Source organism: Carcharodon carcharias, chromosome 11 (genome assembly GCF_017639515.1).
Source record: "Carcharodon carcharias isolate sCarCar2 chromosome 11, sCarCar2.pri, whole genome shotgun sequence".
NCBI classification, from domain to species: domain Eukaryota; kingdom Metazoa; phylum Chordata; class Chondrichthyes; order Lamniformes; family Lamnidae; genus Carcharodon; species Carcharodon carcharias.
In genome coordinates this window covers 148,645,056-148,660,546 of record NC_054477.1, presented here as the reverse complement: position 1 = coordinate 148,660,546, position 15,491 = coordinate 148,645,056, and the positions used below count along the sequence as shown (strand labels likewise).

Genomic DNA, 15,491 nt, shown 5'->3' with positions numbered 1-15,491 from the left:
TAGGCTGGAAGAACTGGGGTTGTTTTCCTTGGAGCAAAGGAGACTGAGAGGAAGATTTAAAAGAGGTGTATGAGATTATTACAGGTTTGGATAAGGTAAATGAGGAAAAACTGTTCCCATCAGCTGATTGTGCAAGGAATAGGTGGTCACAGATTTAAGGGTTTGGGAAAGACATGTAGAGGGCGAGGGGTGGCGGAGTGAGGAAGAACTTTCTTAGACAGCAAATGGTAATGACCTGGAGCTCACTGCCCACAAAGGTAGTGGAGGTGGAAACAAGCAGTGATTTGAAAAGGAAATTGGATAGGCACTTGGGAAAAAAAAATAAACAAGCAGGGCTATGGAGATTGTGGGTGAATGGGACTGAATGGATTGCTCCACAGGGAGCCAGGGCAAGCTTGATTGGTCAGATGGCCTCTTTCTGCATTGTAAATTACTTTAGGGCTCTATGAAAGAAGGATAGAATCAAGAGAGAGAGAACTTAATTTAAAGTTTTACATTTTTAAATCTCCAAAAACAATTAAAAGTCAAAGGAATGAGACTTCACATTTGTAGTTATTAATTTTCAGTACCAGAGCGATTGGCTAACAGTAATTAACACCTAACACTTTACTAAAAGGGTACTTAGATTGAATTAGGCACAACGTAACATTCTGTGGTGAGTTTAGTTTATTTATGCAACTTCACACCAATGGCATCAACTTCATACTGTTCAATACATATCAATGGTGAGCTAGACAATGAGATGCTGTTTTCATGAAGTTCATGTCACTGCGGCATGTCTAGCGGTAACTTTTTGACTTCTGCAATTAACCGTGCATTTGCTGTCTCCAGAATTTGGTGATACCAACACCAACATACGAATTAGGAGCAGGAGTGGGCCACTCAGCCCCTGCCTGCTCTGCCATTCAATAGAGCATGGATGATCTGATTGTAACCTTCGCTCCATATTCCTGCTTACTCCCGATAACCTTTCACCCCCTTACTAATCAAGACTCTATCTAGCTCTGCCTTAAAAATATTCAAAGGACAGAATTTTCTGCCTGTTGGGCGGGCTGGCCCAACCCAATCTCCAGTGGGCGGGGAGCCGATCCCCGTTGGAGAAGCGGGCCCCGCCGCCATTTTACAGGCCAATTAAGGTCTGTCCAGCGAGATGTCCAGTGGGAAGCGCTTCCTGTGCGTGGGGGGGGGGGGGGGGCAGGGGGGATTCCCCAAAAGCGAGAGTGCGCTCTTTCGCACATGCGTACGAAAGAGCGTACATCTCCCTGAGGCTAAGTGCTGCCTCAGGGAGATTGCTTACACTTCTAAAAAGATTAAAAGTAGAAAAAAAAAATTCCCTAACATGTCCCCCTCATGTGACAATGTCACATGAGATGGGACATGTTCATAAATTACAGTAAAACTTTATTAAACTTTTAAGAATCCTGCATGAACGGGCAGGTCCTTTAATTGTTTAAATGATCCTCTCAATGACCTCAATTGGCCATTGACAGGTCAGTGGGCCCGCAGCTGATTTTGCTGCGCCCTCACCTTCCTGAAAATTTAAATGGGGCCGGATGAATTCGAGGATTCCGCCCGACCTCATCCTGTGTCATTTTACGCGTCTGCGAGTGGGCCCCACCCCCTGCTCGCCGACCGCAAAATTCTGCCCAAAGACTCTGCTACCACTGCCTTTTGAGGAAAAGAGTTCCAAAGACTCATGATCCCAAAAAATTCTCCTAATCTCTGTCTTAATTGAGCAACCCCTTATTTTTAAATCCTGACCCCTAGTTCTAGATTCTCCCATAAAAGGAAACATCCTTTCCACGTCCACCCTGTCAAGACCCTTCAGGGTCTTAAAGGTTTCAATCAAGTCACCTCTTACTCTTCTAAACTCCAATGGATAGAAGCCTAACTTGTCCAACATTTCCTCCCATGTATTCCTGGTTTGAGTCTAATAAACCTTCTTTGAACTGTTTCTCATGCATTTACATCTTTCCTTAAATAAGGGGACCAGTACTGAACACTGTACTCCAGCTGTGGTCTCATCAGTGCCCTGTAAAAGTGATGCATAACCTCCCTACTTTTGTAATCTATTCCCCTTGCAATAAACAGTAACATTCTCATAATGTTCCTAATTACTTGCTGTACCTGCATATTAGCCTTTTGTGAGTCATGCACTAGAACATCCTCTGCACCTCAGAGCCCTGCAATTTCTCACCATTTAGATAATAAGTTTCATTTTTATTCTTCCTGCCAAAATTAACTATTTCACATTTGCCCATATTATACTCCATTTGCCAGATCTTTGCCCACTCACTTAACCTATCTATGTCACTTTGTAGCCTTCCTATGTCCTCTTCACAATTTACTTTCCTACCTATCTTTGTGTCATCAACAAATTTAGCCACCATTCCTTCGGTTCCTTTATCCAAGTCATTTACATAAATCGTAAAAAGTTGAGGCCCCAGCACTGATCCCTGTGGCACACCACTCATCACATCCTGCCAATCAGAAAAAAACATCCATCTATGGCTACCTTCTGTTTCCTGTTAGCCAGCCAATCTACTATCCATGCCAATATGCTACCCTCTACACCATGAGCTTTTATTATCCACAATCACCTTTGATGGCACCTTATCAAATGCCTTCTGGAAATCTAAGTACAGTACATCCACCAGTTCTCCTTTATCCACAGCACATGTGACTCCTTCAAAGAACTCCAATAAATTGGTTAAACATGATTTCCCTTTCACAAGTCTGCGTTGGCTTGACTGATTGCCTTGAATTTTTCTAAGTGCCCTGTTATAACCTCTTTAATAATATTTGTGCAATTGTGCATAAATAACCACCCTGCTGTTTTTTGACAGCAAATTGAGGTTTACTGGAGTATAACCGTGTGTGTTGGAACATACTAAAGCGTACACGCAGACTTGTGAAAGGGAAATCATGTTTAACCAATTTATTGGAGTTCTTTGAAGGAGTCACATGTGCTAGACATGTTGAAGCATATACATATTTGCAGCAATAAAACTAACAGATTAAAACATGCATTAAAAACATTCAGATGAAGGAACGATGCGGCAATAAGCTAACAGGAGGGTGTTTACAAACGAGTTGTGGTTCTCTTGCAAGACGACATTAATCCTTTGAAGTGGGCGGCGCTTTGGTGGGACAGCAACAACCCCCTTTTTTTAAAAAAAAAACCTCTTGGAATAAAAGCTTTCACGCATTGAGGAGAGAAAAAAAAATAAGTGTCGCCTGATGGTGTTATCCAGAAAAAAAAAAGGAAAGCAGACACACACTGACATGCAGAATAAGTGTTGCTGTTTGAGAGAGAGTTGGCACGGATTGTAATGGAGAGGAGGGTTTTACAGAACCCGAGTCGCAGTGTTCGCCAGCTCTTTGTTGTGTAGGAGAGAGAGAGAGAGAAAGAGGGCAGAGAAGGAGAGGAATCTCGGGAGGCAGCAGTAGCTCCTGTTCGTCCTATCGAGACAGGGAGGGGGGGAAACAAAAAGGCACCAGGAGGTTTTTTTTTATTTTTTGGCGAGGGTGAGGGGAGAGGAGAGTAGGATGGAGGCGCCGCTGCTGAAGGTGATGGGGGCTGCAGCGGGGGATGTCAGCTCCAAGGTGAGCGCCGAGCTGGAGGTGAAGAAGCTGCAGGAATTGGTGAGGAAGCTCGAGTGGCAGAACGAGCAGCTCAAGAGCCGGGCGAGCGCTGCTGCCGCCGCCGCCGCTGCCGCTGCCTCTGCCTCCTCCTCCTCCTCTCCGGCTCTCCTCTACCCTCCTGCCAGCCCGGCTTACTGCCCTCCTCCCCCGGGCTCGGCTGCTTACCCCAGCGCCAGCACCACCAGCAGCAGCAGCTACCACCACCTCCCCCCGGCTCCCAGTCACTGCCGGCCACCTCCCGGCAGCAGCGAAGCGGCTCCCCGGACATTGAGCTGCTCCGGCTCGGCCAGGCTGCTCCTGGAGGAGGTGGACACCCTGGACCTGGACAACGGCCGCTGCAGCGGAGACGAGGACAACTGGTACTGTTTGCCTCCTTTTCTTACTGCCTTTGTCGTCCGCTTGCAGATAGCCATTTTACTAGTTGATGGGCGAGAGCTCAATGTCTTTTCCTCTCATCTTCTTCCCCATCCCTTTCCCCTTCTTCATCTCCTTCGCTCTTTCTCATCCTCTTCCCTCTCGATTCCTTCTTTCTCTCTCTATTCCTTCTTTCTCTCTCTCACCCCTCTTCCCCATTCTCACCCCTGTCCATCACCCTCTTCCCCCTCTCTCTCTATCACACTCTCCCCCTCTCCATCACCCTCTTCCCCCTCTCTCTCCATCACCCTCTTCCCCCTCTCTCTCCATCACCCTCTTCCCCCTCTCTCTCTCCATCACCCTCTCCCCCTCTCTCTCCATCACCCTCTTCCCCCTCTCTCTCCATCACCCTCTTCCCCCTCTCTCTCCATCACCCTCTTCCCCCTCTCTCTCTCCATCACCCTCTTCCCCTCTCTCTCTCCATCACCCTCTTCCCCTCTCTCTCTCCATCACCCTCTTCCCCCCCTCTTTCCATCACCCTCTTTCCCCCCCTCTCTCCATCACCCTCTTTCCCCCTCTCTCCCCATCACCCTCTCCCCATCACCCTCTCCCCATCAACCTCTTTCTGTCTCCCTCTCCCCATCAACCTCTTTCTGTCTCCCTCTCCCCATCAACCTCTTTCTGTCTCCCTCTCCCCATCAACCTCTTTCTGTCTCCCTCTCCCCATCAACCTCTTTCTGTCTCCCTCTCCCCATCAACCTCTTTCTGTCTCCCTCTCCCCATCAACCTCTTTCTGTCTCCCTCTCCCCATCAACCTCTTTCTGTCTCCCTCTCCCCATCAACCTCTTTCTGTCTCCCTCACCCTCTTCCCCCTCTTCTCCTCATCCCCACTTTTCCCTTCTTATCTCCTTCTCCCCTCTTGCTCCTCATCCCTTTTCCCCACCACTTGTTCAAACTCAGTGCTTCATCACATTCTACTAGCATTTGACAAGTTGCCATTTCTACCTTGCTGTATTCCTCAAGATTTACCCTTATGTTTGTGCCACTAGTCTACACAGTGTACAAGTCTGTAATAATTGCTGAGATTTAGTGTCTGTTATGTTTTATACCATCTGCCAATTGACATGAGACTCTGTAATAATAAAACAGTTTCATCCTGGCCTGAGTCTAGGTTGACTGGTCTAAGGTGTATTTTTCTGATCCTTTAATGTTGTGCCATATGATGTTAATCTTCCTTTTGATTGAAAAGGAGATCAATGACCATAGTGAAATCAGATTATTATTTACCAGTTTAACTTTCTCATTAAAAATTAAAACACAATTTAAAACCATTGTGTGTTGGAAGTGGTTTGCAGCCCATCACATTTTGACGTGATGATATAGCAGTCCTTGGTATTTATAAGCCTATAGTGACTGACTTTATGCTTGACTGTAATGGAAAATGAGAATGCAGGAATCCTTTAATTAACTCCAGACCCCCAATTTCTGTGCTCAATATACCTGCTGTTGCACAATAACCACTGGAATATAGTATACCAGTTGTGTGTTATTTTTTAAGATATTGATGACACTCAAGTTGCTCCAATGTCATCAAACAAGAATGCAAAAGCATTGTGGCGAATGCCCTATAGCACCTCTAATATAATAAACAAGCAAAGTCTGATTAAACAGTATGTTTAATAAAGCAGCAAATCTCTAATTACGTGATATGATTGCATTTAAAATATACACTTTATCCCACAGTGCCCGTTGATCGCGAAACATTCCTGTTGATCATTAAAATGTTACTTTTCAAGTTCAAGTGGATCTTCTGCCCAACACACTATAAAATAAGTTTTAAAAAGAGTTGCTGTGTGAAAATTGGCTAGGAACATAGGTTCCAGCACCTACAGTATAACTATTTTAAACAGTACATAATCATCAACCTCAAGCAATACTGCCGGCTGCATATCATTCTCTCACCAGGGAGAAACAAAAAGATCACTCACTAACAGCAGATGCTGCTAAATTTTAATGTTATTGGCAACAATGTTGACAAGGGACAGAAGAGACCCACCAAAATAAGTTTTTAAATTTTATTTTCTGGATTTCCTTGTGGACTAGGAGGAGCTGTAATTTCCTTTGGGTTCCACCATGAAACCATGGGTCTCCCTGTTTCAGGCTTCAAAGCCACTCCTCCACTGACTGGAAATCTCTCTGAACTGTTTCCTTGTGCCAGCGACTGTTTCCTGGATTCTCCAGCCACCTAACTTTAAAGCCTAGGTAGCTGTTTCCTGCTGACTTCTTGGCCTAGTCTGTAAAATTAACCGAGCTGACCTGTAACAACACCTGGATGAGGTGACTGCCATTTCCCACCTCCCAGCCCAGGAGATAAACCTGAGTCTGACACCTGTAATGTTACAGTGTTACCTCGGTGCTGGCTTGTGAATCTATAACTACTGGTTTTGGGGCAGGAGGGCGAGTGGGGGGGGAGATGACAGGTGGGTTTAAATCCACTATCGCTCGTGTCAGAAGGTGGAAGTGTTACCATTGAGCCAAGCTGGCAGGAAATAGCTTCAAAATGGTGCTAGTATTTTCAATGGCTGATTGTTTTCTTGAGAAATGGCACAGAAACTAAATAAATCAACTGGGGGGCTGATTTTACTGCTATTAACCACACACTGGTGGGCGTTTTTGGAAACAGTACCAAAGCTGTTCAGAAAATTGGATAAAGTGCTGAATGGGTGGAAATCTGATGGGAAGAGCCTCTGCTATTTTCCCCATGTTATGCCTGTTGATCAGATGCTATCATTCATAAAATTTGTTGTAACATGTTTCTAATATCCCTTAGTAAAGTACAGACATATATTGCATTTCTAGAAGCTTGGGCCAGAATCATGAGTAAAATGTGCCTGAACAGAAGTACAATTGAAAAGAAGCAAACATAATACATTTTAAAAACCAGGAGTATTTTAGTTCCAGAATAAAAGGCGCAGTTATTTCCAGTCTTTCAAAACAAAGGGTTTGCATTTGTAGTGAATCAAATGAATTCCTGTCCAATGCATTTTGTTTTATTTTATTATTTCTCAATAGCATGTCTTAAAAAATCACTTAGTGTTACAGGTTGCTGTTTTTAAGCTAGATTTATGACCATTTAACATTGTCTGCTTTCCCACAACAATAGCCAATGGAATTTTTACAAATGAGCAGTGGCTCTTGAATAGCTTTTTAGTGAAAATAAAAAAAAAATGAACTTGGGGAATGTATGGTGTATGGACTGTTTTTTTGGATCTTGGATTGAATCCAGACCAGATGGATGGAGAACAATTTCCCCTCACTGCTAACTGTTACATTCGTATATGAAACCAGTGTGGGCAACCTCAGTCAAGTTTCCAGGACCACAGATTCACAATATGGTGCAAGTTGACAGTCTTATTGAGGGGTTATATGGAATAGTTGGTATGACGATATGGAAAAAAATCAAAATGTGGTTGTTACTCTGATGAGGTAGTGCCTAACACATTTTTGTGGCTATTTGGAGAGAACTTCACTTCAGTTTTGTCATTTGGTTAGGTTTGCTGATTTCAGGCAGTAACCTCTCTTTTTTAAATAGGTGGTATCCTATGACCCAATTAGTAAGCTGATGGCCATTTTATTCCAGAATTTGGGCTCCATGGGAGATCACAAAAATAATCTGGGTCTGTGCACCCACACCCTTTGCAATCGCGACTCCTCCAACCTGATTTTCAGACCTCTGTTTGGTGAGCTGCATCGAGATGCCTATGTTCGTTTGTCAGATTTAAATGTAAAGTGTGAATACTTTAATTCATCTTCTAAAACATCCCACTGTCAGCAATTGATCTGTAATAATAAACATTGCAGCCAAGTTTTTCACTGGGACAACCCATATCTGGAGGGACAAAGCTATAAGTAAATGTAAAAAAAAATGAATCGTAGAAAGTTACTACCTACTTTTGTCCGTAAATCTGATAATATTTCTCTAGTGATTCAGCTGTTTTGTTCTGCAAAGACCCAAAAACAGAATCTTCAAATCTTTTCTGAAAACCCAAAGAGGTATTATAGATTTTTTTAAAATCCTTGTGGGGAAATGGTAAACCAAAATAAACAAATTTGTTTTATGACACCCCCCTAAATGAAGAAATTATCGAGAAGATTCCACTTTTTGCAACTTTAACTTCAACGCGAATCAGGATTAATGTAAACTAAACATGAATTCACAGGCAAATGAAACTTCAAAGAAAAACTAGCTTTCACTTTTAATAGTCCATACAACAAATATACATCTGCAACCATAAGAAGTTGCATCACTTCCATGGACATTGGCACTGTGTAGCTGCACAGTTGCATAATATGCTGTTCTTTGTTAATGCAGGGTAGGTCTAGAGACCTGTCCAACAACAGCTTTCACATTCAGTTTCACAGCTACAATTATCATCAGCAAGGCACGTTTCTACAAACCCTCTCTCCATTTTATCATAATTGCCCTGATGGTGTAGCTTTCCAGACTCCCTTTTGAACTAACCTGGTTTGTGGTTTGGCCACTTCTGGGAAAACACCCAGCTTTTTCATGTCTCCAAGCTATTCACATAGCTTTCCAGATTTTAGACCTTTTCAGCCATCTCTCACAGTGTCTTCAAGAACTCCCATCTCCTTTTCTGCCGAATAGAAAAACTGACCTTTTCCTGAGAGAGATTTGCTTCATCTCCTCACAAGAGTCCTGAGTTTCTCTTTCTGCCTCTTTACTTTCTGCTTGTGTCCGCATCTGTGCATTGATTGCCTTCATCCTCCAGCTTCTCTGCTTGTAAACCTCCTTTACATCTGAAGCTCTCCTTAGTGTCTGCCAGCCACACAGTTTCTGGTCTTAACTTTCTTCCTGTTGGTACTGGTTCCTGGCCAAATGTCACCTACTCATATGGACCTGTATCTTTTATTATCTAAGAAAATTACAATTGATCCCATTATAATTGATACAAACTCTTAAAAGTACTTTTCAAACATTCTTAAAAACAATTTGATTCTACAAACGTTTTAAAGAAATTACAAATTTTCCTTGCTGTACTGCTTCCAAGTCAAAAGTCACTCCAATATTAAAATCTGCATTTTTTAATATATGTTCCTGGGATGTGAGTGTTGCTGGGAAGGCTGGCATTTGTTGCCCATCCCTAATTGGCCTTGATCAGGCCGTGGTTAGCCACCTTCTTGAACTGCTGCATGTTCGTTTCATTGAACTGTTTCACAAATGTTGTCATATACCTAAGGGTTTTTAGGAGATACTTGTCAGTTGGGAAAGGGTGTTTTTTCCACTGTACATTGAACAGTGCTGCCAGTCCTTGACTGCTGAAGGATCCCAGGTCTGTTTCCTGAGGCCTGCCAGCCTCCACTATCAGCCTTCAAGCACACCTGCCAGGCTTCGGGGCTGCTGAGCGTTTCCAACCTGCAGACTGCCTTCTATCCCCTTGCGAGTTCCAAAATGAGCACAGTGCCAATCAGCAGCAGCATCCCACCAGCTTCAATCTCTCCATCAAGGAAGAAAGAAAAAAAGAAGGAAGAGGACAAAAAAGTGTGTGACAGCCATACTAGAAATGAAAGGAGCAGAGTAGGGGGCAATCAGTGAAAGATGCACAGAATGAACTGCGTGTGGCAGTGAAGTGGATGAACAGTTAAAGAAGGAATGCGACCACGGAGTAGAAATTTAGATTTTTGAGGTTGGGAAATGGTTTTCAAATGTCAAAATAGAATACTTACACGGTGACAATCTGAAGCACAAAGCTTTTTCCTTCATCTTATTTGGGGTTTTCAGCTGGTACAATATTGCCTTACCCCCTACTTGCTTTCTTCCACATATTCATTTCCACTTTTCTTTTGAAGCCTGTCTCCCTAATTTTATCATAAATAACAGGACCATTCCATTGGTGAAAGAAAAATTTTCATTTTGTCGAATAGGAATTTAAATGATTTTGAAGCAACTTTTTTGTTCGAATGGAAGCTGTCTTTTTTGACCACAGTTGAAAATGAAGACCAAAGTTCAGTTGTCTCTGAGAATGCAGGCAGAATCTTTTGATCTTTAGCTAAGGTGGATTGTGGAAGTTTGATTCAAAGTACTAATCAAATAATAGCTCCTTTGAAGGACAATGCTGTAATATATTTTAACTCCAACGTACATCAGTCAAGCACAATAGTTTCAGTTGCTGGTAAACATTAAAAATAAATGGAAGTCTATAGACATCTGTTACATCTTAAAATGATTGGCTGATTAAGGAGGTTTTATTCTAAGAAGATTTCAGTTGTATATTGTTCAGAAACACCCACCAACTCCAGTGCAGCACTGAGGGAGTTCTTTCATTGTTGGAGGTGTTCTCTTTCTGATGAGTTGCCCTCTCAGGTGGGCACAAAATACTTTGTGGAACAGCTTGCAGAAAAGAACAATGTGCATTTAGATAGTACCTTTCATGACGACAAGACGTTCTGAGGCACTTTGAAGCCAATCAAGTACTTCTTTGTCCATTAGTAGTCACTATTGTAATGGGTGGAGAAGAGTGGAAGAGTTCTGCCTGGTACTCTGGCCAACTTTTATCCGTCCACCATTGTTACTAACAAACGGATTACCTGGTCATTTTCACACTGCTGCTCCTGGGCCATGCTGCATACAACTTGACTGCTGTGTTTCCTACATTACAATGGTGAGTATATTTCAAAAGCATTTAATTGGCTATAAGATATTTTGGGGTGACATGAGGCAGTGAATGGTGCCATATAAATGCAAGTTTTTTCAAACATTTGGTTCTGTGCCCTTTGCATCAAAGAATAGCATCAAATACAATTTGCAGTTCATCCTGTAGTTTTTTGGGTCTTTGAATGGCTTCATTCAAGTGAGGGTGCTTACAGGGCTTTGTATAATATCTTCTCCCATTTAAGGTCTATCGGAGAGGCTACTGAAAAGAACTAGGCTATTTTGAGCTGTCTGTCTGCTCCTTCAGAAAAAAATTCAGAACTTTGGAGCCGTGCCTCCTATGTTCTTTGTCTGCTTAAGTTAATGGATGGACTGTCATAGGGAGTGGCTTCTCAAATGCCCATTATGTACTCCCCAATGAACAATGTTCTGTGGCCGGAGTGTAGATGTCTAAAATTATGCAATTTTGTAAATCTAATAACATACAGTTTAGTCTCTTGTGTTTTTATTTTTCTATTTCAATGTAACATATTGCTTATCAACAAATTGAACTATTTCTTTTCGACTGAATATAGTCTAACAGTGTGATGTTTACTGCTTTAAATGTTGTCGGACATCTCACGTTACATCTGGTTTTCTGTAGTGAAAGATTAATTGTTTGTTCTGTAACAAGTCACCCCAGTTCCTGCATGTGCAAGGGTACAGGCTTTGGTTCAGAGGGGACTGACTCTCTGGTAGCTGCTTTTTGTTTTGGACACAGGTATAAAGTTTTCAGAAAAAACTCTACTTGTAACAGTTCCTGATAAGTATGCTTTACAGTTCAAGGAAATCCCTTTCATATTCTTATTAATAGCAACTGTTCTTCCATTGAAAATTTGTTTTAAAGAAAATATTCAAAGTTATGAACAATTTAAACCCGTCATATGGTGATAGCGCTCATGCTGTCCATAGTGGCAATGGAATTAAATTATAAAGGAATAACCTGGAATATTTTTTAGAGAACACCTTATGAAAGGTGTTAAAGGATATGATTTATACACCATTTTTAATGCTGATCATAAGTTTTGAGCAATAATTCCTTGGGATATCCAGTATGTGTAGCACTTTTCTCTACCTCTCAATGTCTCGTACAGTACTGTATCTGATTTTACCATGAATTATTTAAAAAATCGATTTTCTATAAAATGTACCCCAGTGGCTTAAAATTAATGTGGGCAACAGTGCAACATAATGGACTATTCTTTGAATGTGAGAAAGTCAGGAGTGAGAGAATGCCATTTGGCACATTGTGCCTTTTGCCATTCCGGATTTTGAAGGTGTCTGCTTCAGATTCCCCGCTCAAGACTGTTGCAGTCATGTCATCATGAAACAGTTGCAGGATTGTGATGAAGTTTCTTGCACCTCCATATCTTTCGAGCACAATCTACAGAGCCTTGTGATTTACTGAGTCAAATGCGTAGGTCAGGTGGATAAATGTACTGAAGGGTTCCTGGTGGTGTTCTTGACATTTTTCTTGGATTTGTCTGGCAACAAAGACCATGTCAGAGGTTCTTCTGAAAAGTCTAAGGCCACATTGTGTCTCTGGGAGGATATCACTGGATGTCCAAGTGTACAGGATGTCTGAGTGTTAGGAAAAATTTGTAGTCACAATGTCCCTGTACTGCAGTGAGGCATAGGAGCACTAGAGAAATTCCATCAACAATGCCTCTGCCATATCCTTTGGATTCAATAGGAGGATCATCGTACAAGTGCTAGTGTCCTTCTTGAAGTCAGCTCCAGAAGCATTCAGGTAAAACTCCTGCAAAACCAACTTTGATTGACTGGACACTGTGTCCGGATGGCTGAAAACTATCTCCCCCGCCAGGTCCAGTTTTCTCAGCTCTCAAATGTCAACATTTCAGGGGAGGGCAACGAAAATACTTCAAAGATGCTCTGGAGCTCTCCTAAAAGCATGGTAGCATTGACATTAATAACTGGGAGGAGATCGCTAACAATCATTCAGAATGGTCTCAACTTGTCCATCAAGCTGCACCACGCTTTGAGTCACAACGTCTTAGTGATGGGGCAGAGCGGCTGCAGAGAAGGAAAGAAAGGGAAAAAAATCCTGCAATCCGGATCACATTACCTCATGGGATGTCCCGCCCCATGTTCTCAAAAAGCTGTGGGTCGAGAATTGGCCTGTTCAATCACATGAAGACCCATGGGAGAAACTCTCAACCCTGAGTAGATGGCCTTTGCCATCCATAGTTCATGCTTGCAAATTTGACCTTGTCTTAATCTGAACCATTGTCACCGGTGTTGATCTCCTACTTTACAGAATGATAAATTCCTCTGCTAGGTTGGAATTCTAAAATAAAAACAAAAATTGCTATAAATAGGCCAGGCAGCATCTATGTAGAAAAACAGATAGGTTATGATGTTTTGAATGTGTATTGATCTGAAATGTCATAATCTCTCTTTTCCCTCTTTGCAGTATTTTCTATTTTTATTGACCTACAACAATGTCGGTTAAACCTGATTCAGTGTTCTCCTCTGTCATGCGCCCATTATCCATTCAAGCGATCAAGGAAGTGGAGTGTTTTTGTGATTTGCGTATAAATGTTCTAAACTCATGTAAACATGTACACTTTAGCCCCCTAGGGGGCATTGTCCAAGTTCAAGGTGTTTGGTTATCATATTGAATCTTTCATTATTTTAAAGACCTGTGTTACTTTTCCTTGACTGAACTAATTTTCAATGGAGAACTGACATTTTTGAACCTCTTTTCATAATTTAGACCAATGATTCCTAAAATCGCTCTGACCACCTTGTTAAATAAATATTTATGGTTGCCCAACATTGGACCCCATACTGTACACTTGGTCTCACCCTTGCACAATATTGGGGTAACTAAAAACTGTAATCAAATGCCCTGTAGATGGATCCCAGTACTTGACCTGCTTTTGCAATAACTGTTCCGCATGAGCCTATTGCTTTTGGGATATGATGAAAGACCCATTTCCTGTTCAGCCTCAGCCATTGGGCTCGAGCTGCTTGTTTACTGTGCATTCGGAGCACAGGACAACCTGATTGGTAATTTGTTCATTAACCCAGCAAAATGCTGGAACTCCCTCCCTAACAGCACTGTGGGTGCACCTAAACCACATGGACTACAGCGGTTCAAGGAGGCAGCTCGCCACCACCTCCTCGAGGGCAATTAGGGATGGGCAATAAATGCTGGCTTAGCAGTGATGCCCATATCCTATGAATGAATTAAAAAAAAAATCACCTAAGTGCAGGTCCGTGATTCGTTAGATGGTTGTGTCATATCGTATAACAATCGTAGAGTTTTTGACTTTGCCAGATGACAGAGTACCAATCTGCAGTGTCTACTGATTTGCTGAATTTCTTTTTGTTTTGTTGAAATCAGTTTGAATAAATCAGCTTCCTGAATTTTTCATGATGCCCTCCTTTTAAGGCGATGTATCCCGTCAATGTATCCTGCAAGCTAGTGGCTGATGACAAAATAAAACTCCTGCATGTTATACATATTTATAATTCTTCTGTTTTGATGAGAATTATCCTACATTTATCCGCATTAAAATTCTCTTGGGCTTTAAATAATTATTTACTGCAAACCTCCACCGAAATAATATTGTTAGTCTTAGCTTTTTAACACCTGCGGTTGAAGAAATTTGTGTTTGTTTGCATGCAGGATTTCAATCGTCTTCAAACCTATAGACCTGGATTTTTGCCGAATTGGGATGACTCGGGAGCCTTTTAAAAATGGCTGGCGGGTCCCGTTTCTGGGATTTGCCACCCCATTTCTAGGTTGTCCGATTTTCAAGAGTGCCTTTTAAGGGCGTGGACTGGTTTGGGTTGAAAGCCCGGACCCTGCATTGCTGACCTGGCCGGCTGCTTTGCGGGGATAGACACGTCCTACTGCTCCGCAATTTTTGTGGAGTCAGGCCTGGCCTTGAAGGACCCATGGTTCACAGCCCCTCAGAGGAGCCATGAACCGCATGAGGGGACCTTACAAAAGGTAAGCTCGAAAGGTCCTTCTCATGATTGGGTATGGCACCTCATGCCCCCGTGCCAAGCTATGCCACTTCCATGCCAATTGGCGCACTATACACCGGGCCCCGCCTGCGACAGGTCCGGAAAATCCCGGCCACTGTATGGACACAGTGAACCCAATAGTGATGGTAGGATGTGTAAAAGAAAATCTTAAAAAAAAATAGTCATTCATTAATTACTTTCCATTACATTAAAAAGCCCTTTTGCTACAGCCCTATAAAAGTGTCAATCATCCAGACCCTTTAAAATTTCAATAGCTGAAACTGTAGGCTTTAGAAACCTCATAACCTTATGTAAGTAAACATTGTGAATTTGACAGAGATCAGAGAGCCAGAGCTGCCAAACAAGTAGTGTTTTAGAACCTAATGAATTTCTGGGCTCCTCATTATGTATTCTTTGCTGCGAGCCCAGAAATCCATTAGAGTTCTAAAACACCTAAGCCCCAGAGAAAACATTGCCAGGTTGACAGCTCTGGCTCTCTGATCTCTTCTGTCAATTTCACAGTGTTTATTTACACAAGGTTGAGAAGTTTCTTGGGCCTGCAGTTTTAGCTCCTGAAACTTTAAAGGGTCTGGATGATTGACACCTTTATTGAGCTGCCCTGAAAGGACTTTTTAACATTGTGGAAAGTAGCTTCTTAAAGCTATTTGTACACATCCTATTATCAGTATAAGGTTTGTTGGTTCTATATGGTGTATAGTGTGGAAGTACCATAGCTTGGCAGAGGGGGTAAGAGAGGCCATGGAGTGGGTCAGTGAGTGGGGAA

The 15,491-nt window shown here is 42.3% G+C and overlaps 1 protein-coding gene across 1 annotated transcript in view; it reads left to right on the top strand.

Annotated features, from left to right (window-relative positions):
• The first annotated feature begins 3,190 nt into the window (after positions 1-3,190).
• slain1a (SLAIN motif family, member 1a) overlaps positions 3,191-15,491 on the top strand; it is a 104,859-nt gene continuing 92,558 nt past the window's right edge. The window contains exon 1 of the mRNA XM_041199785.1: positions 3,191-4,004. Coding sequence (XP_041055719.1) covers positions 3,550-4,004 — 455 coding nt within the window. The 5' untranslated portion in view covers positions 3,191-3,549. The remainder of the gene's footprint in view (positions 4,005-15,491) is intronic.